Here is a 26,657-nt window from a genome sequence, read left to right on the forward strand (position 1 = left end):
AGTGCGGGTCTATGTCATGTCTCTGTTGCCATAATAAGGCCTCACGCTCATGGCTTTGACGTTTTTCAGAGAAAATGTCAATAACGTCACAACTAAGACATGAACCAGAGGATCATACTCATTAAAGTGTTTCTCTTCATGTAGATTATATTGTGCAGAAATGATCATATAACCGTACTTCGAAACGACTGAATGGATCAAATGGATAATTTGTCTGAATAAATGACCTTATATTTAAGGAGATGTGGGTCTTTCTTTCACATCCTGTTTTTATTTAGAAATGATACAGGTTAACCTCCACCAGTGCAGAGCAATGGTTTATGATGACATTTCATATGTATAATAATTTCGGTTGTTCTACTTTTTTGCTGGTTATTTTTTAGCATGAATGCATAATATCCAATGATCAAGAGGATACTTTTCAGTATTTATAAGCCTTTTATACATTGGAATGAATTTAAATGTTTGTACATTTGGCTCAACACTGTCTAAACTCCGTAGAGGCTGGGCTGTCTAGAATCAGTCTTGACGTTCCGGTTGAACGTTTACAGAAAGCATGGCTTTACTTTCTCTGTTTACTTTCTGCGGTTTCAACATTATGCAACTTTTGAAATCAGACTTCAGAGTGGAACTTTCCCAGCGCTTGCCCCCGACCCCCCCTTACAGGTGAATGTGATGTGTTTATGAATATGATGCTGACATGTTGGAAGTGAGGCGTGTCTCAATTCTTTGAATGTTTAACAAGATAATCTTTTGCCAGAAGGCAGGCACAACAAACATATACAGGTTGGAGTGGGTTCTGATGCATGAGATCCATAGGGGGATTATATAAACGTCAAGTAGAGCTGGTCCTATATGAGGAGATTATTCTACTTCATCTTCATGTCAAGACTTGTGGCATGTTTCTTACCCTTTCATTCTAAAGGATATATGAATACAGAAGGCTTAAAGGCTTCTTAAATGCAATATAGGCTGTATTTGTTAAGGGACATTTGTTTATAATTCATGTGTAGAAAATAAGAAGGAAGTAATTGGTTTTTTTAATGCTGAAGGAAATCCTTGTCACATAAATTGCTATACAATTACAATGAATAGAAAAACCATTGAGTATTACATATAAAGTGTATAAAAAGTAGATTTTGTATGACACATTTAGTTTAACAGTTAACCGTAAAAAAGCTTACAAAACTAAATACATTATTGAAGAAAATTGCCATAAAAAGTGATAATCCACATAGTATTGAGAAGTTATATTGCACATGTTGTTGAACATCTGAATGTTCGTTATGTTTTAAAATCTGTGGTATTCACCAGTAGCTAGCAAATACATAAGGGAAATATTGTTGATTAAAGCAGCTTCAAAGATATTATTCATAACGGTTTAGTTTATATATAGTAGCACTTCTCAAACAGTGGGGTCCAAGAAAAACAAATCAACACAACCCAGAGGCCAGTGCTGCCTTCATCGCTGTGTAAATATTGTAAAACGGACATTCTGATCATGGACTTTTAGGACAACTGATACATTATTTCGAAAATGCCCACATTATAATAGTAAGATGGTTTGGATAAAGAGGATGGGTTAAAATTAGATTAGATATGTTTTTTAAGGAAAACGACACGATGTACTAGCTCTACTTGAATACCTGTGTAGGCTATGTACATTTCGTTTTAACAGTGGAGCTTGAACGTTGCAAAGGTCTAAAGAAATGGGCAGACAAGAGCATGCGCAGTCGCAGTGTTTGCATTCCTCCTCCCTCCTCTGAGACTGACAGCCCGTTAGCTGCTCACCGGCAATGATACAGCAAACACGGACTCAGTGAGACACACCGAGATGGACTTAGCGTGCACTTTTTACCACTACAAAGACGGATACTATTTAGACACCCTTGTCTAATGACAACACAAGGAGTCAATTATTCGCTAGGATATTTTTTGCTTCGTAAAAAAAGGAGATTCAACGTACAGGGGAGGAATTTGTGCGACGTCTGATTTCCTGCGACATACACGGGCAGCTAAGAAGCTTTCACATTCACTGTGAAGTAAAGCTAAACTATTCTGAGCTACACTTATTTATGTGTGCTTTTGTGTGACACTAACTACAGCAGAATAGTCCTGATAAGTATTGAGGAGAAACCAAGTTATGGAAGAGTGTGGCTAATCGCTACTGGCGACCCAACATAGCTCCAAGCTAACCAGCGGCTAGCGGCATTTAACATTCTTTGTTTATTTAATTTGCTGTGTTTTTATCCTACTGAAGTTGGATTAATACGTTATTTAGTAAGTGTATCGCCGCTTATAAGCTAGTATTTCAGTGTAACTACATCCTTGAACATCTAGCTCGATCTTTAAAGGACATAAATCATCTGACTTCTCACTTATGGCTCGTTAGTATCGCGGTACTGCAGCTGACCCAGCTAGCTAGCATCTGCTTTAGCTAGCAGGTAGCACCAACAGCCGTCAGCCAGCCTTTAGTCGCTCATTGACGGTAAAGATGCACCACCAAGACTTCTCTGCAGACTCGCCTGGGACCTCGAGCAGGAAGGCGGGTTTCCACTACAGGAGGGGTAGCAGCGGCGCGCCTGGCTCCCCCGCAGCCGTTAGCAGTGGCTCCAACACGGTCGACGACAATCCCCCCCAGGCTGGATCCAATTCTCCCGGACTCCACCACCAGCCCCAGTCCCAAGCATCCGGAGCTCAGGTGAAGAAGAAGAGTGGCTTCCAGATCACAAGTGTCACCTCAGCGCAGATCAACGTGAGCGGCAACAACAGTTTGGCAGATGACACCGAGAGCTATGATGACATGGATGAGTCACACACTGAAGACCTCTCCTCCTCTGATATGCTGGATGTTTCCGTGTCCAGGGCCACGGATACAGGTGTCCCGGAGAGAAGCTCTTCTGATGACACACTCAACAGTCTCCATGGGGTTGACACACCTGGAATCGTGTCACCCAACGAGCCTCTTCACCCTCATTCCGTCCCTCAGGGGTCTCAGCAGCACACCTCGATGGTAAATGGTACCATGCACCATCATTTTTACCCTCAGCAGCCCAACCATCAGCAATCTGACAGCTTGGAAGGAAATGAGCCCCCATTGCCAGGCCTTCCCATTGCTCCCTTAGCTAGCTCCAGCCCTGCTATGGCTTCCAGAGTTGGGCCCAACCAGACGCAGAGGCTACCCATGTTGGATAACAGTAAACTTGCAGGTGGGACGACTCAGCCCGCAGCCCCTATAGTTGCTGGGACAGCCGCTGATCCGCATCTGCAAGGCAGTGTGAGCATTTCGAATGTGTCAGCTGGCACTGCTGCTGCAGTACCTGCGTCTGGGCCTGCAGGTTATGACAACACTAATGTGAATGGGCAAGCAGCTTCTGCTGGAGCCCCATCTGCTGCCCCCAACACACAAACCCAGCACACCCAAACTCAAACGGCCACCGGCTCTCGTTTTAGGGTGGTCAAACTAGACACTAACTCTGAGCCATTCCGCAAAGGAAGATGGATGTGTACAGAGTATTATGAAAAGGAGGTCCATCCTGTCGCTGCATCTGAGGCACCAAAAGGTGTAGAGGTTGCTGTGGAGACTGAGGCAGGTAATGCCGGGATAAATCAGGGTGTACCTGCTGTACAGCCGCCTCACACTCTTCAGCCCTATCAGACCCCGAGCCAGGACTTCACCAGCCCACAAGCGGTGCAGAGCCCGCCCCAGGCCCAAACCACTCCTCTGACCTATGTTTCACCCCAGGAGATTGTTGCTGGGTCCCACATGCAGCAAGCTCCTGTCACTCTCCCTACAGCAACACCACAGGCTGGTGTAAATCAGCCGCCCTCTGTGATACCCCAGCAGCTGCCCTACACTGTGGACCCCCACCAGGCTCCACCCCAGGGAGGTTACCCTGCACCCCAGTTCCATGCTCCAGGAAGTGTGCGTCAGCCAGACTTTATCCAGCCCACTGCACCCTTCCAGACCCAGGTCCAGCCTCTTCCACCACACGGTGCAGCGGGAATCTCCAGCAACCCACTTCCACAGCCCCCGATCAATATATTCCAGCAGCTGTCCCATCATGGTCAGGTAGCCCCACCTACCCAGGCACCTTATACAGGACAGCCACACACCCTCCCCACTCACCTGACACAGCCCCCTACTGCTACAATCCCAGTAGCACCCAGCCACAGGACCCACTACATGCCTTTGACTGCCCTGCAAGCTGACCTGCAGCCTCTCCTCACCCTGGGAGCCACCCTCACCCAGGGCCCCGGAGGAGGGGGCTCCTTTAGAACATCGCAGCTGGAGGATGCCCAGAGGATCCTGCTCCAGCACCAAGGCCTGCTGGGTCTGCCTCGGTTCGGGATGGCAGCAGGTGGAGACGGGGCTGCAGAGGCCGGAGGTGCTGCAGGATCGCTGGCCCACATGGGGATGTCGGCGGAGGCGAGCGCCTTCATGGTGGCTGCTGCAGGCCTCAGGACCCACCATGCTGAAGGAGAGGAGGACAGGTGAGGACACAAGCCTGTGCATGCGAAAATGTTCAATACGTTTCTAGGTTAACATACAAGTTCAAGCTGCTTTGCATTGTGCCATTTCTTCCCTAATGCCATTTGGCTCAACATGCAGTGAAATATATTTTATGTACTCATCATATCATTAGACAATGTGATTGAAGTCGGGTTATCGATGTCTGTTTAGGTTTTAGTTTTCACCCTTTTTAACAGTTCTTCTCTGCTTGCAACTAGAGTTGCAAAGATAGTCGATCAACAACATCTATTATAATAATCTATTAATTGTTAAAGTAATTTTCCATGGAAGAATAGCAGAAAATGCTGTTTCCTTCTCTTTATATGGAGACTTTCCACTTTATTATCGTATTTTACTGAACATCTAATAAGAAATACATTAAAAGACAGCCATTTTAGAATTAGGGAACCTGGGATGGGCATTTGTCGCACTCATTTGACGTTTTATTGGCCAATTGATTTATCAGGAATGCACAGAATCTGAAAATAATCACAAGCTGCAGCCGTGCTTCTATCTGCATCCCAGAACTGTTTTTCTTCCGAGTTTCATTCAGAATCTAGATGTCACATTTGCTTTATCTCCGCCCCTGTGTTCATTATGTCATTCTGCAGAAAAAGGCGCTTAACAGCTCAATTGACTTGTTGTTGTGAAAATATCAGTGGCTGGACTCGCTGAGTCACAGAGCATGGTGACTCAGCAGCTGTTTGTCCTGCTCGACCCCTCTACCGCCACACACCCACCTCCATTAGCTCAGGTCTCTGTGTGACAGTGAGGCTGCTTTTCTCCTCACACTATCCTTCTTTTCGGTATTTGCGCCTCTCCCCCCAGTTCAGTCTTTTATTAGAAGCTGGATCTGTTGATTTGTGTACCACCCTAAGGGAGCTGTGCCATGGTTTATTTATGTGTACAATTACTCAACCCTTTGCTCCTGTTTCTGCTCAAAAGTGGCTATAGCAGTTGCAGGTGGTTACTAAAAATGTTGTTCTGAAAAGACGTCCGTGCCCCATTTTGAAGATGCAGTGTTCGTCTTTCTGCGATTTGTTAGATACATTTGATAAACTCTCTTTAGAGAAATGGAGCCGTGTTCAGGCAGCATTCTAGTGTTAGCGCTGTGCTGCCCTGTCATCTGGTTTAGCAGGAGTTTCATGTTGTGAGTACAGTAACAAGGCGGTAGGGTATGGAGGGAGTTTGACTGTCAGCCTCACCCAACAACTGCACAAATATTCTGGAGAATGTTGTGTGTTAAGCAGCTTGAAAGAAATTCAAACCGTCCAAAAAGTTGTAGAAAAGTAACGCCATAGTTCCATGATTAAAACAACAGTTGCTGAGCGAACCAGTAAACATTGGTCTAATTGAATTATCAGCACAGCAGGTCCCCGGAGAGCTGTGTCTTCAGCTGTTCAGATGGTGTTCGAGCTCCAGAGGCTGCTGGTTTAATGTTGACATAGGCGCAGTCATGTTCAGCTGCAGACAGAGCCGGACTGTGCTCAGTGTGGAGGCTTTTGTCAGCCATCATGGCACCCCATCATGACGGCACGTGTATTTGACATGCTGTCACGGTTATTCTGCAATCTGGCTCCTATTCCCCCTTTGTCATCCTCTTTTTCTCTTCCCGCGTCTCCTCTACCCCCTTTCTTTGAAGTCTGTTCCTCTGCTTCCTAGGGGTGTAACTGTTCACAAACATTTCGGTTCGGTACGTACCTCGGTTTTTAGGTCACGGTTCGGTTCGGTTCGGTACGTTTTCGCTACAGCAGAAAAAATTATCACAAAACATAACATATTTTTTTTTTATTATTATTAAACTGTGAATAATGTATTCACTCAAATAAATACAAAATATAATAAAATAAACATTAAGGTGCAGCATTTCGATGAACTGAAATAATCTGTATTTGAACTTTACTGTACTAGTACTCACAAAACATAAACTATTAGTTTTGGGTTTTTAATTATTATTAAACTATGAATATTCACTCAAATAAATATAAAATATAATAAAATAAACATTAAGGTGCAGCTTTTCGATGAACTGAAATAATCTGTATTTGAACTGTACTGTACTAGTACCTAAGCAGCCAGTTTGACATTATGACTTGCTTGTCATTGTATTTTCATGTTTTTTTTTAAAGAAAGATGAACTTGTCCACATTGCTTGCCGAAAGGGCAGATCAGCTGGCACTAACAATGTCTCCTGCTGTGGAGAACACACCCTCTCGCTAGGGACAGAGCTAGTAGCAGATACAGCCAGGTAGCGCTTTGCTAACATGGCAACATAAGGATATTTGCCGTTTGTAATAGCTTTGGCTCGGTCTGAAGTTTTTGCGAGTGGTGGAGGCTTAAATGCTAGTGGGAGTTGGGTTTGCACTTCAGTCTTTTTTCTTTTGGTACCGGTGATATTCACGATCGGGTGATGCCTTTTCAAACGAGTATGCAAGTTTGATGTATTGCCAGCCGCGTAACCAATGTTAGTTGAACAATGCCGACAAACAGCTTTGTTTCGGTCCACCTGTCTTTATCCGTCATCCTTGTACGTAACTGCGAAACCAAAATGTTCCCAAACCGGAGACTTCAATGATGCTGGAGGATTTTCGAGCTCAACTTTATCTGCGTTCGACATTTCCTCAAATTACTGACTACATTTGAACGCATCCCTCTGACCAGCTCGTCCAATGAAATGACTTGCTCGCTCTATGACGCGTTGAACACAATGGGAGCAAATTACTCTGAATGCTGCGACGCAGCACCTGAGATTACTTCCAAGAAGTTGTTCACGTTCTCAATTTTTTACGTTTAACGTTATATTCGTTCGGTACACTTCGGTACACATGTGTACCGAACCGAAGGGCTCGTACCGAATAATTTCGGTACGTGTACCGTTACACCCCTACTGCTTCCCCTTGCATACATTCCAGTGTTTTCTCCTGGTTAATTGCATCCAGCCATAGTGAAGTTTACAGGTTGTTCTTCTCACCATGAGGCCTTTACAGCAATACTTTCTACTGAGAAATGAACGGGAGCAGTCAGTACTCTTAGGTATAGTCTCACGATTTATAGAATGACACCTGTATCACGAGTGACAATTTCTACACATAGCATAAAGTCTGACTTTATTCAGAATGTAAAAACCTTTTTCACACGTGGCGCTTTTTAATCTTCGGTTAACCCTCAAAACCTGGATACATACAGTTAGGTTTATCATTTAAACCCCAAAAGCTGACAATTTGAGAAGCTGACACTACTTTTAGCTTGACCTAAATGACTCATTGATTTCTAAAACAGTTTTTTTATAATTCAAGTCAACGTTAAACAAGACATTTAATCCATGCTACTCTGGTAGGAAGACGGGGACTGGGCTCTAAATGTTTGCAACAAATCCCTTTCCCCCCGTCCCTAAACAACACCAAGTAGTTGTCCAGGGTGTTTGTAGCATCAAAGGCACACATCAGCTCTCAATTTCTGTCGCAGTTTCTTGTTTTCCAATTGCAGCTTGGCTCTCAAATGCATCACGTTGCAGCTCTCATGACTTTGACAACGCCTGAGCTAGCACAGCTGTGTATATGAATAGTGTCATGTTGTAAAACAGGGAGGGTGTATCTGTATTTGGCAGGATTATGTATGCGTGTGTTTTTACCTGCCAGTTTCTATATCTGTCAGGGGAAGTTGTGTAAGAGCAGTGATATTAATCAGAACTCTTATCGGGCTCGTGCCTCTCCGCAGGTGGAATTTCAGCCTGATGCCCATAACACACACACACACACACACACACACACACACACACACACACACACACACACACACACACACACACACACACACACACACACACACACACACACACACACACACACACACACACACACACACACACACACACACACACACACACACACACACACACACACTTTATTATAAACCTGTTGTGTGTGTGTTTATAATAAAAAAAAAAACAACAGAAGAAAACAACTTTCCTCACAGGGTGCAGAGAATGCATTTGTTGTATTGGTTACAGTGGACTCATAAACACCATGCACTGTAAAAAAAATAGTCCCTTTTTTAGAAAGTGATAGAGCTGATACAAAAAACTGCAAGTTGTTTTGATGCAGTAATAGTGACGTATGTTAACACAATCAGTGTCTTTCTTCGAGCAAAACCACAATAAACATTATTTTTGTAATAAATTAACATGCCAGATGTTCTGTTAACACATTTATCCCATTGGTAAAGTTGTTTGTGAATTATGTGCATAAAAACCACCATGAAGTAGTAATGTGTATTCTCCGGCCAAGTAAATGTCATAGAACATTGGGTTTTATTATGTGTATTTATCTGTAGGGAGTCATTCAAATTAGAGTCTTCTCGTAAAACTCGCACACAGCGTTTCTTTGCAGTTTTATGCGAGCGGCTTTCTCTCGCGTTTTATAGTGCTGCCAAATGAAGTAGCCTAAACATGTGCAGCAGGGGTCAAAGGGAAACGAGTTTGCAGGAAAGTGATAATCATAGAGCTGTAAAAACCTATTTAACTGTCAGCTGGTGAGGCGAAGGAGAGTCGAGAATCCTTTTTGTTGTGCCTATGCTGGCTTTCCCTTTTCTCATACCACTGATATGCAAACTTATAACGTTTTCCAATTTCGCCCACTAGCCGGTTGCTAAGACAACCATTGCTTTCCATTATCCTTGGAACATGAGAGGCATACTGCATATGTTTCCAAAATCTGATTCCAAATCTGATGTCGATTACACTTTTAAGTCCCTTCATTTTGAAATGAACAAGAAGATTAAGCATCAGTATCGTCGGCACTATGAATCACAAAGAACTCCAAACCCTGATCTGCTAGGATAAAGGCAGAATGAAACCCGTTGTGGTATTAATAAGGAAGTAGGTTTTGTATATTAGCTTAGTCAAGACAATGTTTTTCAATGTAGGGTTTCCACAGTTTCACTACTTGAGTTTGAGCAACTTGGAGATAGTTACTTTACTTCCAGCTTTGTTGTTGAGCTTTTATCTATTTGGTTGAGTTGTTAGCAATTCAGTGGACTTGTATGCTATTTTGTTGAGTTTTTAGTAGGACTGAACGATTAATCGATTTTAAATCGAAATCGTGATTTGAAATGATGCAATTATTATTATTTTTTGTTTTTGTCTGTTCTTCTTGTGTGTCAGTCATCCACACCAATCAGAAGTGCTGTGCTCCACATGTACCAGCCATTGTTAACCAATCAGAAGTGGCCCATGATAGAGAGTGATAGACAGATTGATCCAATCACCTGCCAAGTATTTTTGAAATACTTTTCCAAATGGCTTCCAATGGAGCTTTCCTAGATGGTTTGGTGAAACCATCTGAGTCAGGTTAGTGACGCTCCATCACATGTTTCTATGACAGGGTGAGTCTTAAACTGACGCTTGACTTTAAAGCAACCCAACGGAAGTTTCATGTAAGTTTAGTTCTTTCACTCGTAGCTCGGGCTGCGGGGGTGCTAGAGACGGGAGTACGTTGATGCGACCTTCCTAGCCGGAGATATGGCCGCTTTTTACAATAAACTTCCGTTGGGTAGCTTAAAAAGAAATATCGCGAATCGCAATATATGTCAGAAAAAAAATCGCATAATTAAATTATTTCCCCAAATTGTGCAGCCCTAGTTTTAGTTGAGTTAAACAATTGAGTGCCACTTTACTGAAAGCTCTCTGCAAGCCTTTGATGATGAGGGAGTCTGGGGCTTGAAAGCTGACATCATTTTATTGTAAAGGGAGGCTCATAGGGAACCAATCGATACCCCAATGGTGTCAATAGTCTACCGCCTGTACTTTGTCGAAAGTCATTTACTTTATAATGATAAGTTGAAGCAAACATTTTAGATATTGCTCCTTTAAACTATTCCTGATGTGTTTAATGTCTGTTGGTCTGAAGTTATTTTTGACACGCCTGTTTTCAGTTAACTTGAGAACTAAAGCAGAGCTGTTTACATGTTGGAGGGAGCCCCCGACGGCGGAGGCCAAAAATAGATCAGTGTTTGGAGCTACTGCCCAAACTAAAGCTCACGTTATGATGTAAGAGAAGACTTCTTTTTACTGAGTGTTAAGATCAAGAATGTAACCTTTCTATTTACAACATAAACAAAGTGAGTAATGCCTAACAACAAACATATCTGTGAAGCCCAGTGGTTTTAAATATGTTTATACGAGTTTAAATGACAAAGACAAGAATAAGCTGAGACACGTCATCTTAAAGTCGCTTCATTCTCCTCATCCTGTATATTTAGTTGGCAGGAAAAGCTTTACAGAATTCACTTTTTGACATGAGCTTTATGAACTGATGCAGTACAAATGGTTGAACTAGTAGATTTGGTTTCTGAACCCTGTGACATCCAGACCTAAAGAATCTCTGCAGGCACATGTTTATTATGTGACCGCAGCACGAGACGCATCACTGTAAAGCCCAGGTAGTTTTACCTAGAAAAGAAACACATGTGCTCATATGGAAACTCTCATGCATGCAGAATATGTCCGGTCGACATTTGCTTTTGTTTTATTGCGCTGTTTGGTGCGTCTTTACAGTGGAAGTGGGTCAGCAGACTCAAAGACAATACGCTTCTTATTTCTTGGGCGTCATTCTCTGGATGTCAAGAGCAATACCTCTGCGGGTAGATGAGTGTGTTATTAAGATAAATACTTTCTCTTTTCTTCTTCACTCTGCTGTTCCCCCACAAGGTGGCAGCGTTGCTTCATGAAAGCTCCTGGCCTGGTTCTTTATATAACTCTCTCGTGCTTTGAGATTCACTGACCTAAAATGTGCCTGGCAGCTATGTGGAAAGGTCCTTCCTGCACGCAAGCACCACGTGATTCTGTGTCTTCTCTTCTTGTGCTTTCCTCGTGTCTGTAGAGATTCTGCTCAGTGTGGTTACTGGCTGCAGAAAGCCTCAGTGGTGATATCACATTTCCTTTGACAGGGTTTGTAACTCAGTAAGAGTGTTTATTTTGAAGGATGGCTGATTCCCATGGATACGTTTGTGTCCGTCTGTGGGAGTGAGTCAGAATATGGGGGGAAACATTGTCATAGAGGCCCGTTTATTTGTTCTACTGCAACATATTTAGTTTAATGCCGTCAGAAGCCCATAAGAAGGCAATCTTGAAAATGATCTGATGAATATTGTGTTTTTGGTAAGTTATGTAGCCATTACATGGATTCCTATGGCACTATAGTTTCCATTATATTGCAATCTATTTGTACTACACATTATGAGGCTGATTGATAATAACAATGTATTTTTTGTTGCAAAAAGGGAAATGTTTTAACTATTTTGATCATTGATTTAACCATTCATTCTTTTTTAACCAGCTAAACAATGAGTAGGTCACCTGGAAAAACAATCAACACTTATAATAACAATCGATTAATCGTAAATAATAATCATATATTTTTTCCTGTTTTGAATATTTCCTGTTTTTCACTATTTAACTTTAACAAGACATTTAAAGACAACATCTTACACTTTGAGTCATTGTCATGAACATTTTTCAGTATTTAGTTTCAGTTAATAGACCAAACCATTGATCAGAAAGATAATTGGTACTTTATCGATAAATGTAATCATTAGTTGCAGCACTATATGTGAAAGCAAATTCAATAAATAGTACAATGAACTTTAGAACAGTTAATCAATTAAATCCCGGGGAGATGAATCCATCGCGAGAAGGATAGTAAATTGGAGCCTGAAGATCTTGTCAGTCGTTTGCAGGTTAGTAGTCTGACTGTATTATTTACGGATGCATAACATGTGCACGTTTTGTTCAAACACCGCAAGGTTTGCGTCCCCCTGCTAGATCACGTCTGCTCGCCTTGTGCCTTCCTGCAGATCCTTGAAGAGAGGATCTGATATGTGTCCATGCACGTTGTTGTGCTGTTCTCAGGCGATTATGAGCTTGCCTGTCAGGGTGGTTTACTGCGTGTAGACCACATGTGTGTGGAATGTTAGGTGTTTACAGTAAAGCGCGTTATAATGCTGCTCTTTCCCCTTCAGGCATGCACACAGTGAGGGAGAAGCGGCAGCAGAGGCAGGCAGTATAAACTCGTTTTAACTGGCTGTGCCATGATGGCGGTTAGGACACCTGTGTTCTCTCTCTGTCATTTCCCTCTTATATGATTGTCTTCTAAAGGAAAACACAGTAAAGGAGAGAAATGTGATATTTCAAGTCCTATGATCGAATCTTTGGTGACACCTGAAAGTCTCCAGCTGAGCAACATAAATATATAAGAGTATCATGCTCATGCAGCCTCCATTATCAGTCAAAAAACATTTATTTTAGTTTGGAAAGCTGTCAAACTCGTCAACAGCAACGTGACGACTCTTCTGCCTGTCAAGGAGAAACATTCCTGGTAGAGAGTGAGAGACACGATAATATTTCTGCGTAAAGCCAGTGTTTAAGTGTTTTGTGTCACAGCCTCGACCCTTCCCACTGTGAAAACACATGCAGGGCTCCGTGTGAAGCCTGCACGCTGCCGAGAGCCTCGAGCAATGTTTCTCAACCGCTGCAGAGACATCCTCCATGTTGATGTTCCGACAGTGAGCCGTCTGACTCTGTTTACACCCAGCCCTAAAACAGAAACACTGTGCGGGGCCACGTGACGCTTTAATGTTGCCACTGTGTCGTTGCGTAATGTTTGAGTGTATAATATTTATTTTAACACAGGTAAGAGAGAGAGTTTCGGGCTGCCGATCTCTCTGTGTGGAAATAGTCAGAGAGCCAGACATTTCTGTGCATTCCAAGCTGCAGATAAACATACGAGGAGCCGAGTCGCCATTTGTTGTGGCATATAGTTCAGGGATGTCATGATGCTAGAAATGTAGAAGTCGATTTAGACGTAAAATCCCTGCGTTCCCTCCAGAGTTTCTCTCACACACTCACCCCTGCCTGAAACGACTCTATTGTAGTCCTTTGTTTACTTTCATAACATTGTGACAGCAATACCGAACCCGCCCCGCTACCCGCACATATTGCCAATTAGTTCCGCAACAAGATCCGCACAAGATCCGCAACCCGACCCGAACCCGCCTAGCCTATATATGAGCAGTGAAAACGTGCAATTATTAACACACGCAGTTGCATATTTGTCTCACAAATCGTGCGATGTTGGTTATTTTCTCCATCTAGGAACCAAAAGCCTCCCAGACGTTGGATTTCGCTCTTGAGGAAGTGTTATTGAAAATGCTGTATTCTCCGCTGGAGAGCTTCACCTCAGTCATTTCGAATGTGGCGCGCACAGCAGCAGATTGATGCGCTGCGGAGGTTATGATTATGCGCGGTCCCGCGGGGGAGAGGTCTGAGGATTTAAACATTAAACTACATTATTATTATTTTAATATATTTATTATGCAATACCCGCGACCCGACCCGCATCATCTTTGTTTTACCCAGAACCGAACCCGGAAAAAAGCGTTTGAAAAAATACCACCCGCGAATCACCTTTTTTGCGGGTCACCCGCCGGGTACCCGACCCGATGCAGGACTCTGCTCTATGCGCCCTATATGATTTGTGATAGTGAACTGAATACTGTCCAAACGCTCCAGAGTCACGTCAGGCTTTGGGAGATATTTCAGGCATTATACTCGCTCCTGTTAACACCTTATTGCTGTTTTTATCTCGCATTCCTTTCTAGTTTCTTTTTGGCTCTGCTAAAAATGTCTTTTAATAGTAGGAGAGGAATGTGTAAGCGTGGGGAAAGTTCATATCTCATCCGTCACAGGAACAAGGTACGACTAGTAGGGCTGCACGATATTGGAAATAACTGACACCCCCCCCCCCCCCCCCCCCCCCTGCGATATATATTCTGATATGAAAATACCGTTTTATTTAACTGCAAACCAACCTTTCTTGAACTTTAATGATGCAATTGGTATTTTTCTAACTATATTTAACCGGATGAAGGATTTTAGTCACGGACGTCTGGATCTTAAGTTATCAGAGCAACAAGCTGAGCTAGCTCGGTTAGCTGCGCCGAACTGCCCTGGAGAAACACAGGAAGCGACTTTATTCAGTGTTTTTACCTTTAATCACCGGGTCCGTTTGCTTTGGGGATTTGATTGTGATCGGTGGTTTGCTGTGCATGCAGAGCCTGCATGTCACTCACTCAAGTACCCCTGACATGAGAGCCGCGCGAGTTTTCCTTTTGTAGCAAGCAGCAAAAGAATTGTAACATGACGTGTTTGAGTTAATTTGCCTACTTAATCGCACATCCTAAAAATAAATTAAAAATAAATAAATAAAATGTGCACGTCCTGCGATGTGAACGCATGCGCATATCGCGATTATCGTCACGACACAATATATCGCGCAGCCCTAACGACTAGTAGTGACGTCTGAGCCTCCTCTCTCCCCGTCTCCCATATGGCACAGAGGCTGGTTATGTAAGGCGGTGCGCATGGCAGAGACACATTCTCTTCCGCTCCACAGAGCCGCTGCCCTGGAGCTCTGTGATGCCATGAGAGCTGCTTGAGGTTTGGGGCATATCTGTTTTAGCAAAGATCAAGGTAGATTCTCCCACGCTGCAAGTCAAAGGTTCTTTCCCATTGCTACCAGTGTGTGCTTCATGCAACCTCAATGATTGCCTCAAGTTTCAACCAATCTGGTTAATTTCTTGACCTTTTTTATTTTTAGTTCTAAATGAACACACTCGTCTGCTTGTGTGTGTGCGTTTGTTTGTGCGTGCGCAGTGGCGTTGATCTTGCCGTCGGCCTTGGTTCTCCTCTTTGTAAAATGCCAGTGCTCAAAAGCATCCGAAACCGGATCGCGCCAGTTTGCAAACATAGCCTCACACACAAACGGGACACACGCATGAGCTCATGTCTCCCGACTGCTTGAGTACTAGTGATGCGGAAGGAGGCGGGCCAATGACAGCGCGGCATACACACCGATGGGAAACAAAAAGAAGAAGAGGGATAACAGGAGAGAAGCGTTATCTGAGGAGGGATGTAAAAAGGGAAGCCAAAATGTAATGTCTGACTTCATCTGCTGTAGTCAGTCACTTCCTGTATGGCTTTATAATGCCTATTATTAAAACCCTTCCCCATTTCATATGATTTCCAGTGTGGTGGAGTTGGATCCTCTCCAGGATCCACACACTGCAGCAATTCAAACTCAATCTGCACAATAAAGCTAGTCGGAAGTGTTACTTACACTCAGCTGGATGCTTTTGTGAAAATGTGGATAAAGGGAGTGTTGCGGTAGAGAGGGTGAGGGGGCGGGGGGCAGAAATCTTGTGGATGTACAGCAAATACACAAGAAAGCTTTTAGGTCTCTGTGGGCACTATTGATTTGACATCTCACAACTGGAGCTTCTTCTCTCCTTTGTATTGCTCTTATTAATAGCTGGTTAAACTTCAAAATATGTTTTTTATATGATGAACATATTGTCCTTAACACCCTCAAGATATGTCTGAATTTACACCAAGCCTCCTCAGTTTAGCTACCCCAGTTTTCAATGGCTTCTATCAAAGCTATTGCCCGAGTGTCCCCCTTCAGTCATATAGAGAAAAGTCTAAGCATTACCAATTATAGCATGCCTTTTAACTGAGAGGCTACAACAACCAGGATTTAAAGATAGGTGTCCCTTCAAATGCCGTTCACTCCTTGCTTTTCCATGAAACTTTATATTTTTAAATACTTACTACGCAATGCAAGCACCATCTGCTCTTTGTATTCCTCCACATCGTCTGCTGCCACACTGGCTACACGTCATCCAGCCTTATGTAAGCTCCACAGGGTGTGGCAAAGATGGACTCTACATTCTATTCAGATTTGCTAATAATCTTTATGATTAACATTAGTTATTTTGTACACATCTTATACATTTATTTGCTAAAAATGTTTTGTGGACCTAACAAGTCAGTCCGAGTGAATATAAATGAAATAATACATGACATTTACAGCACTTTTCAGAGTGCTATAACACGCATATGCACAATAGTGTTGATTTTGTTTTTATATTAGTTAATCAACCTTATTTTAAATATTTTTATAATTGTGTTTAGGGTACTGCACATTTTCTTTTTAAAACAATTTAACTACACTTTGACTGTTCTCCATCTTTGTTTTTTGTAATCATGACAATTATTCTTAGTTAATACTGAGTCCGTCTACTTTTAGACATCCTCTGGATACAGTCTTAAGCGTTGAATTAGTTTTATTTCTATAATAATTGTGCAGTTAAGTCCACAGTCAATGGGTCCTATTGGAAAGCATGTTGTGATGGGTGAACATGCTGTTCTGCAAAAGGCCTGAGGATCCTGTTAATGGTTTTATCTGCAGTTTGGCACAGTGTACCTAACTAATAACGTCTAATAGCTTGGCAGAACATCAACACAGAGTACCATTTTTATTTGGCATCGAAGTGACTTTAAAGTCTTACGCTATCACTACTCCTCCTGATCCGTCTCCCACGTGTAGCATACAGTAAGCTTTACCGTAGTGGTTAGGTAATATATGGGTCAAGCCTTGACACATGTCAGACATGCAACCATTAGATGGACGTGAATGAATGAAAACCCATCTGTGATGTCTGTTGACGTCAAGGTCTCTCGCTATTGGCTGAGCCGAAGGTGCTGCACCATATCAGCGATTGGGTTAAAGTCTGAAATGGTCTCCACATCAGTGAGTGTTCGCCTCAGAAGAACTCCGAGCCTTTTGTTCCAAGCGGGCATGCGTACACTGACCCCAAAGCTGCAAGTACACGATGTACAGATAGCGAGTACACGATGTACGGATAGCGAGTACACGATGTACGGATTAGCAGCATCTAATGAGCTTTGTTTAAATGTATAAACAAACGTAGTAATTGACACTAATTAATAATGGTAGTTTTAAAAGAGTTGAACGTCACCAAAAAACAAGTTGAGACATTTTTATCAGGTTCTATCACTTTTAATTATCTTCTTAAAATCTCTCAATGCTCGTGTTTTGTGACCCTCGGCTGTTTGTGGGGTTAGCGACACATACAGTAGAGTGAACAAAAGATGTGTTGACCCCCACCTAACGAGGTTAATAATTTAACTGCATGCATTGAGCTCAATCCCACCAAACAAACTCGCTCCGCACGCCCCTCGCCGCCATTTTGTGTTCCCCATAACTGTGCATCATTTATGCTCAGGGTCGCCCATCCCTTTATGAGTTTTTCTGCTCTTTTCCCATCTCATCTCTCAAGGCACTTTGTTGTGATGGTCTTTGTTCAGACTGCAATGCATGGGAGACAGCCAAACATGGAGGTACACGTGAGCCATGCTCCAGTGGAGACCATGCTGACAGAGAGCGTCCACTGATGAGGAGTGACAAGGCGGCTGAATGCGTGCATGGTACAACGTACACATTAGATATCTTAAGGAGGGGTACAGTGTGTGGGATGCCGAAGATAGATGTGTTTTGTCTTGTAAGGAGATTTAAGGAAAAATACTGTGTTTTGATGGATAGAATTATAAAAAATAAAAAAAGGGTACTACTTCTGTTCCAGCAACATAACTGAGGAGATGTTGCAGTCAACAAAAAGACAACACGCGAGAGGTTGCTGACCGAATGGAGGGGCTTGTAGGTTGGATCAAGTGGGTGTGTGGTCAAAAGTAGCTCATCCTATTGGACGGATCACCCTAATCTCTTCAGAGTGTTTATGTAACAACAGAAGGGGAGGTGACAAGTCTCCTTAAGCAGTGACATCACAACCCGCCCTCCTATCTCCCCTCGCCATGCACCCATTGGTCTGAGAGTCTATCTGTGCTCTAGGCTTCCCGATCAGCAGGGCTTCGCGATCAGCAGGGCTTGCACTCCCGTTGTACGCACACACACTCTCCCATCCCCGTCTTCCATTGTTGGTCAGGCTCCCCTATGTGAATCTGAGGGGTCTGGGGCAAAGGGTGCAGGTCAGGAGGACGGTGGTGTTTTGTTTTAGTGTGTTTTCGGTGGGGCCGCAATGAGGGTCCTGGGCTTTGGTCGGGACAGTGTGGTTTAGCCTGAGAGCATCAATGAGAGAGAAGGGGCTGGCCGGGGCAGGAGGAGCGCAGGGCATGGACGCCGCCGCCCTGAAGCTTCTCTTCTGGGAGCTGGAGAAGCATCTGAAGAGGTAACCATGGCTGTAGTGTTGTCACGTTGTTAGGGGTCGGCGGTGATGAGCGGGGGTCAGTGCCATTGCAGCTGCCTGGGGATTAAAGGAGGGGCTTTGTGTTGTTTTCTAATTGTTGCGTTCAGTTGATTGAATGTTTGCCGTCCTTTAGAGTAAGGCCCGCAGTTATCCAAGCATTTATCCAGGAAAGTTCACACCTGTTGTTGTTTTCATATCTAATGAAGCTTTCCGGACTTCGCACAATGTCCAGAATCAGTGCGGGACATTGTCAGAAGTTAACATTTCTCACATGTAGCACACAACAGGATATTAACAATGGCAGATGCATTCTCGTGTACTGGAAATACTCAGTTTGGTTTAGGCGATAGGTGGCGCATGGGTGGCTTTCAGGGGGTCGGACATGATGCCGCAGTCTCGTAGATGGTTCATATTTGAGCTCATTAACAACCAAGTCCATTGCAATTCTTCACATTTTTGACACTGGCCGAAGATATACTTGCTTTTCAACACGCGTCACGTTAATTCCTGAGAACAGAAACAACGCTCAAAATGGTGGCAGGATCCTACAGACAATGAGCACACGTGGGATCAACGGGACAACCGGATAATGGCTATCCGACTTCAGGGTTGCAGTAAATGTAACGGAAAAGCTCATCACCTCATGAACGTACTCTGCTCAGCAGCCCTAATGCAATCTGTGTGTTTTGAGGACACAATGTACTTGCTTCTGCACATGCAAGTTGTGCATGACTGTGTGTGAATGTGTGGCAGTCTGATGTTCACTCACTGCATTGAGCTCCAGACAAAGACTTTAACTTGTCTGCCCATTTTTTTTTTTTATTACTTAAACTTTTCCCTCCAATCTCAACTGCCAGAGATAACATCATGTTCCAGTTCCTCAATAGATCCACTCAGCACATTATTGCTTCCCTTTGCTCAGTTATCACTCCACTCATAGACTTCAGGCTCCAAAACACAACAAGCCAAAACATTAAATCTATACCCAACTCCCAATTTCTCAGGTTTATTATCTTGACTAAAGTACTTCCAAGCATTTGTTTCACTCAAACCCATCAGAGTTCCCTTGGCCATCAAGCCTTTAAATACATGAGCGGGGTACTCCTCCAGTTTCTGATGTCTAAACTACAAAGTTGACACACTTCCACTTCCTGAAATTGATTCAACAAATGTTCCAACCAGAGCCGGATAGAACGGCCAAGGTGCTTAAAGGAGCTCCTGAGGTACAGTCAAGATCTTTAATCTTTATTTCTTTCTTGCTCGTACGTGTCCAGAACATCCAACAGTTTACTCTAAATGTACTTCCTTTTCTCCGTGTGCTTATCTAAACTATATATGGTGACGACATCAGTGTGCACATACACACCAGCAAATCACATTATTGTTTAGTGCTTAAAGATAAATAATGATCTGAAAATAATCATTTAAAAGCTGCCTTTGTGCTATAAGCTTAATTGGTGTATTACAACCGGTGGGTAATCTAAGCTATGCAAGGCTTAACATTGAGGCTGCAACTAATGGTTAATTTTTGTAATCAATCAATTGATATTGATATCTTGTCCGACTAACAATACCAAAGGCAAAATATATCAAAAAAATAAATGCATACATGTATGTCTAACCTCAGATACGGCTGGCTGAAACAAGAAAACATTGGTCTTTTTTCTTGATAAATGACTTTGACGAGTCGTTTATTATCAAAATGTTCCGTCGATTGAATCCCTGTTTCAGCTCGATCACACATCACAGAAATGACAATAAAAACCGGAACTGGAAAATAATTTGTGATGGAGCCAAATACAGAACAGAGGGGCTGTTAAACTGTGAAGAACAGCGTGTTCCCATTTCAAACATCCAAATTGATGGAGAGGACAAAGGAGCTCCCATTCTTTTGTGTTACTTCTCTAACACCTTTATTTACCCCCAAACTGGACAGAGGTCAGCCTATGCTACACACAAACACACATTGTGGCCTATTGATTGTCTCAAATGACAATGATTCAATGTATGTGAGGGTCAACTTGTGGTGTGTGTGACCCTTCAAAGCATGAGTTATAACCAATAGGTGGAGACATTGCATCAGACAAAGTTTCCCCATCAACTGCAGTACACATTTGAGCATAAACAAACTCAGTGCAGTTATATCGCAGTTCAACACTAAACGGAAGTTTAAAAGCAAAATGCCGGCTGTTTTAATGTTCGTTTATAAGTCGAGGCAGTCCCCTCTTTCATTCCGTGGGTGGATGCGGGCTTTTATAGAGAACAGCAGCAGGTAGAGGGATGTTACATAATTTATTACCACGAGCGAACCTCTCATCCAATCAGGGACGCCGCTGCGGCATACATTATGTTAATGAGCTCCCGCCTCCACCAATCACGTTGCCGCTCGCGCTGTTGTCCTCCATTCATTACCCGGAGAGGCAGCGCGGAGCTGCAACCCACCGCTCAGTCTTTTGTGTTCCCCGTCCCGGCTGCGAGCTTTGCGGTCGCCCTCAGAGTAGACCAGACATCCTTCTCTCAATAATGCGCTTTATTTTCTACTTTTATACCGCTGGGTGTCCAGTTTGTACAGCCGAAGAATCGCCTTTGGGGGTTTCAATGTGCTGGATAGCATGAATGCCCAATGTTACACAGTGGCGATGGATCTTAGCGTTTGCCAACTGAGGAATTTCTCGATATCGTTTCTGTCCTCTGTGCTGGGGAAGGAGGGTGCATCTATCCGGCTTGACAATAGGTAACGTCACAAGCCTTTCTGCGCATTATATTACTGTTTTATTCGGATTTAAAATGGGGCTTCATGGCTTGTTATGTCGCCTCATTGATTCTCCGCCATCAAAGTCAATGCCTACTTTCTCGACCTCCATTTGCTTTGTTGCAGATTTCCTGTGGATGTTTTATTTACTCATGACATCATCATAATATTACATAAGTCTTTATTTATTTCTGATTTCGTAGCTTAAAAAAAACAAATGCCAGTCACGTCTGTGAAGAAACCCCATTGATTCATCCCATCCACCCTGCAGTATTCCTAATGCATCATCTCATATGCTGTGATAATAAACCTCTTATTTTCTCTGTCTTTTAGCTCTTCCGGTGCAAGTGTGGTGGCCATTGACAACAAGATTGAACAAGCAATGGTAAGAATCCTGTCCTATATCACCCTCACAGTGTTGGTAAATAGATTTGACATGTGTGTTAACGCAGCGTTATGTAAGCGTAATCCCCGTCAGCTTTTGTTTGGAAAGGGTTTAAACGCTTTAAGATATTACACAGAGCGAATCTCAGGTTGGCATAAGAATGCATGCATGCAGGTGCTTTTGTGTGCATTTTAATACAAATCCAGCGCCACATTGGTGAAAAAAGGCACATTTCCCCGCATACATGCACCTGCTGGTCTATACATTCGAGGGGGCAGGGGTGTCCTGCTCTGTCACGGGTTTAGAGCGATGACCTCCGGCTTGCAGGCACCTCGATTTGGGAAGGCTAGGGTTCACACGCCATCCCCTCTCCCATGCATAAACACACATTAGACCCTCACCCCCCCTCTGTCCCGTGTTGCTAGGCAAGCAGCAGCCTCCCCGCGGCTCAGTATAAATAACTCTGCCGTTGATTGGCTCCTCCCACACGGGTGCAGAACATTTTGTTCTCTAGCTGCGTACCAGGGGGGGGGGGGGGGGCGGGCCCACAGTGTTAAATCCTCCTACTGCACACTGCTCCAGCTGCATCACGAGAATGAATAACACAGCTTTTTAAAGACACCTTTTTTTTCTTCCTGAATGCATTCATGCATATTTCCCTGCCATCCTTCACACACAGCTGGCATGTGCCGCTTTGCTTGTGACGCTGTGACACACATTTCCTCCCCATCAGCACGCTCTTGAGTCATTAGTTTATTATTTCTTTTATACTAGAAGGAAGTCTATTGTGGTTACTATGTGTCTAAATAAAAACCAAGGCGTACCAAATTAGATTTAATAAAAAGAAGTCATCCAGAGTGTGCGAATGAATCATAGGATGTGTGATTGGGCTGCATCCTTTTTAATATCCTTTTATCTGCTGTTTATTTCTCTATTAATTGATTTGAGGAATTTGATTTAGCCTTCAAAGTACAACATATAAATAAATAAAATGCCAGTCAAAATTCCCAACAGTCAGATGAGACTCCTTTTTAAACTGCTTTCTGACCAATATTCCAAAACCAACACAAATATAAGTACGAGACAAAGCCCTACATCTAACATCTAGGAAGCAAACATATGGCATCTCTGCTTAAGAAAGAAAAAGCAATTGGTTAAGATCTTTATTGTCCAATGCAGCACAACAACATATACATTTGTGAAACCAAATATTTGTATTTCCCTGACTAACCTCAATTAATTAAAGTTTATTTCTATATTGATTTGACTTTAAAAATACAAATAAATACATGACGTGTGTATTCATTCAGTTTGAAGCTGACATTTGTGCAGATAAAGATTAGGCTGCACTATTATTAATATAATCTTATTTGTAGTGATGTATTCCAGTGAGAGCTGCATAGCACTGTGTGATCCAAACGTTTCCAATAACTCCAGTGTTAATTTCAGAAGTCAACATTTATTTGCTCAAGATTGACAACCCGTTTCTGTCCCACCAAATATTCTGCTTTATCCATAATAGCTGGCGTATAGTCTTTTTTATAAAGACAAAATAGTTCTTCCTTTACACAAAGGGGGGCACACACCTTTACTAACTAACAGCGCCATGCATTACATTTATATTGCCAATATAACAACAAAATGAATAATTCCCAAAAAGGGTTTTGACGTTGTAAAGTGACACCAGACATTTAAGCTTTATTCAGAAACCTTAATATAATGAAAAGATGCTATTAGGTACAGACATGTTACTCTGTTTGTGTTGTGTGTGACTAGTCTGAAACATACATTTGGCTTGAACAAATAGTGTCCTCAGGGGAAAGTGATGTATCCTCTCTAACCCCCCCCTCTCCGCCCTCAGGACCTGGTGAAGAGCCACCTGATGTACGCGGTGCGCGAGGAGGTGGAGGTGCTGAAGGAGCAGATCAAGGAGCTGATCGAGCGCAACACGCAGCTGGAGCAAGAGAACAACCTGCTGAAGAACCTGGCCAGCCCCGAGCAGATGGCCCAGTTCCAGGCTCAGGTCCAGACCGGCTCCCCCACCGGCCCCGGGCAGCCCCTCCCGGGCGGGACCCCGCTGCAGCCCCTCCCCCCCACACAGAGCTCCGGCACATCTGCGTAACGGTGAACCAATGCAGAGCCCCTAAAGGATCAGAGATGAGGGGAGGAAGAGGAGCTGTAGGAGGAGGAAGGAGCCTCGCCATACTGTGAAGCGACTTTAGCATCGACACCAACTATGCCACCGTCTCCAGCCGCGCACCGGGGGGCACGAACTTTCTTTTGTTGCACATTTAATTTAACCGAAAGAGCCGCACCGGTGACCGCTTTTATGACCTGATTCAGACAATCGTCTTCATCGCCGTGATGGCACAGCTGACAGGAAGTGACCGCCGTTTTTCCAGCGGAGGAAAGGAGCTAACGCAGGGCTCGGCCAATCAGGAGGGAGCACGAATCCCTCGCTCGTGAAAAGTGTGCCATCATCTTCACCCGCCCCTCAACCCAGCCCTCTCCATCAGCACATCATTTCTCAGTGCTGCAATCCATGCACTTTTTTCAGACGGACTATAAAGATTCGTTCCATCTGGAATGGGAACTTTTCTTTATCTGAAGATGTGGGAGGTCTAAAGAATTCTGAAATAAATATATATATATATATATATATAAGCTGCGCCTCATTGTTTCACATGGAGAAGTTCTCTTTCTTCGCCCCGCCCTCAGCGCACTCTTTCTTTCATTGGATGGAGCGTTAACATTATGCAGGGAATCAAACGTTTTTCTAGGGGAAGTTTTTGTCTGTTTTATGTTTTTGTTGTTATCAATGTCCTTGTGATGTATTAAAGTAATTAAAGGAGAGGCAAATCAGTTTCTAGACGATGAACTTTGTAAACATTTCCAATTAAACTCTGTGCCTGGTTTCTAACCATAGATACATATATACAAGCTTTTCTTAGTTGTTTTATTCAACATGTGTATATATGTAAATATATATATATCTATGGTTTGCCAGGTTTTGAACTACCTGTGATGTCATTACTCAGGATGGCAACGACACTAAATGCTGTCTCTGCAGTGACACACAGCCTCGTACTGTATGTGAACTCTCCTCGCTGACGCTTATCGCTCTAATGATCTGGACTCTTTACAGTTTTGGAGACAAGTGATATTATATTTTTTTTTAGGATGGTTTATTTTTTCTTTGGTCTTTTGTACAGCCGAGTGTTTTGAGTGGCTTGTTGTTCAACTGGAGCGCTGAACACAATAATGAGAAAAAAGGAAAATGTCTAGCCGAAGTATGTGGATGTTTGTGCATGTTCCTCAGCCCATCACAAATGTGACGTTACAATTGCACTAGACAGTTGCACCTCAAATAAAAAGTGAAAACAAAAAAGTAAAAACTGTTTGGCTTTCTTTTTCAAAAATGTAATGTTTTGAGGTTTTATGGTGCATTCAATTTGTACTTAAAATCGGAGCTGGGACGTCACAGTTCTATTTAAGTCTAAACATGTCCACTGGTAGAAATCGCACACTGAGTGCTCGACTGACTGTAGAAAGAAGTGCATATCGGAATATTAATACATGTAGCTCTCTTCACGACACAGGCCGGTGTTTATTTCTTGAGGTTTTCATCTTGTAGCCTCCCCTCTTCCGTTACGCCGTGAGAACTACAACAACCGAATTACACGTGTACATAGCCAAACATATTAGCATATTGTGCTACACATATATGAATGAAAATAGGAAACATGAAAACATAAAACAAATACCTCATGGGCCGCTGGTCGTGAAAGTAGATTAATCTTAAAGTACCTTTTCCGTATAACTTTTTCAAATTAAAACTTTGTCGCAGATCTTCAAATAAAGACGTTGAGTAGTCCAGTGTATCAACAAAACACGCAGTACCAGTAGGCCTACATGAACAAACATTGGTTCCTAGGCACAAGAAACAACAAACACATATAAAACAAACTGTATTAAATCATGCCATATTTAACGATTATAGCCTAATACAACATGAAATAAAGTATTTATTTATCGAATTTAGCTATGAAATTAATTGTTATTCTTTTTAATGAAGGCAACTTTGTTACGTAATTTACAATACCGTTTTTACCCTGTTGAATTGTTGGAATTCATCTTGGATTTTAAGGTCATAGCTGTTGATGTTTTTCTGTGTTCAGGGGTCTTTCCAGTTTAGATTTCCCAGAGTACATTAGTCTGACCGAGAGGTTTACTGGAAGGAACCATACCTTTATGCCATTTCTACCTCTAGTTTTAAGTAAGGCAAGGCACGTTTATTTATATAGCACTTTCTGTACGCGACAATTCAAAGTGCTTTACAAAACAAATTTAAAAGACTTTTTAGGAATATATACAGTAAATACACATTATATAATGGCATTTTACATCAGGCATTACAAAGCAAAGTTAGTAAAATAATAAAAAATAAACACCACAGGTATTCAATACATGTTTAAAAGGCATAGGCCTACTGTAGTTCGAATATGATCATCTCAATTAATAGCAGCGGCAAAGAGATATGTGTTTAGTCTCGATTTAAAAATAGTACGCGTTTCTGCGGACGTGCATGATTTGGGTAGTTTGTTCCAGAGTGTCGGGGCATAACAGCAGGGCCGGATTGGTACCTGCAGGGGCCCCTGGGCACTGAGCGCTCATGGGCCCCCCCCCAACCCAACAAGTAACACCACGCCTACCCAATCCTACCAACATGACCAATATTTAGAATTTTCAGTCAATCTGGCATGTCAAATCGCACACCTATTTGTCAAAAGCAGGGACGCAGCCACATAGTTCAACCAAAGTAGGTCTAGCCTTTTGCCCTTTTAGTCAAAAATCACAAGACAAAATACAATGGATAAGATTCCAAGACA

General features: G+C 42.9%; 1 protein-coding gene across 2 annotated transcripts; it reads left to right on the forward strand.

Moving 5' to 3' along the window:
* The first annotated feature begins 1,736 nt into the window (after positions 1–1,736).
* LOC117443192 (TSC22 domain family protein 1) lies at positions 1,737–25,150 on the forward strand. 2 transcript variants are annotated; one of them, XM_034079141.1, is made up of 3 exons: positions 1,737–4,494; positions 21,717–21,768; positions 23,630–25,150. In XM_034079141.1, exons 1-3 carry the CDS (start codon positions 2,495–2,497, stop codon positions 23,888–23,890), a joined length of 2,313 nt encoding a protein of 770 aa, XP_033935032.1. In that variant the 5' UTR covers positions 1,737–2,494; the 3' UTR covers positions 23,891–25,150. The 2 variants fall into 2 exon arrangements, with proteins under 2 accessions (XP_033935032.1, XP_033935034.1); XM_034079143.2 differs by lacking the exon at positions 1,737–4,494 and adding an exon at positions 21,024–21,365.
* Positions 25,151–26,657: the final 1,507 nt, after the last annotated feature.

The sequence above is a fragment of the Pseudochaenichthys georgianus genome, unplaced genomic scaffold (assembly GCF_902827115.2).
Source record: "Pseudochaenichthys georgianus unplaced genomic scaffold, fPseGeo1.2 scaffold_553_arrow_ctg1, whole genome shotgun sequence".
Classification (NCBI taxonomy): domain Eukaryota; kingdom Metazoa; phylum Chordata; class Actinopteri; order Perciformes; family Channichthyidae; genus Pseudochaenichthys; species Pseudochaenichthys georgianus.

What these genes read in the sequence shown, in the direction of transcription:
- LOC117443192 (XM_034079141.1), top strand. Translation starts at nt 2,495, where the DNA reads ATGCACCACCAAGACTTCTCTGCAGACTCGCCTGGGACCTCGAGCAGG. An exon ending in GCTGAAGGAGAGGAGGACAG is followed by an intron (nt 4,495 to 21,716) that starts GTGAGGACACAA and finishes TCTGTCTTTTAG; the next exon opens with CTCTTCCGGTGCAAGTGTGG. An exon ending in ACAAGATTGAACAAGCAATG is followed by an intron (nt 21,769 to 23,629) that starts GTAAGAATCCTG and finishes CTCCGCCCTCAG; the next exon opens with GACCTGGTGAAGAGCCACCT.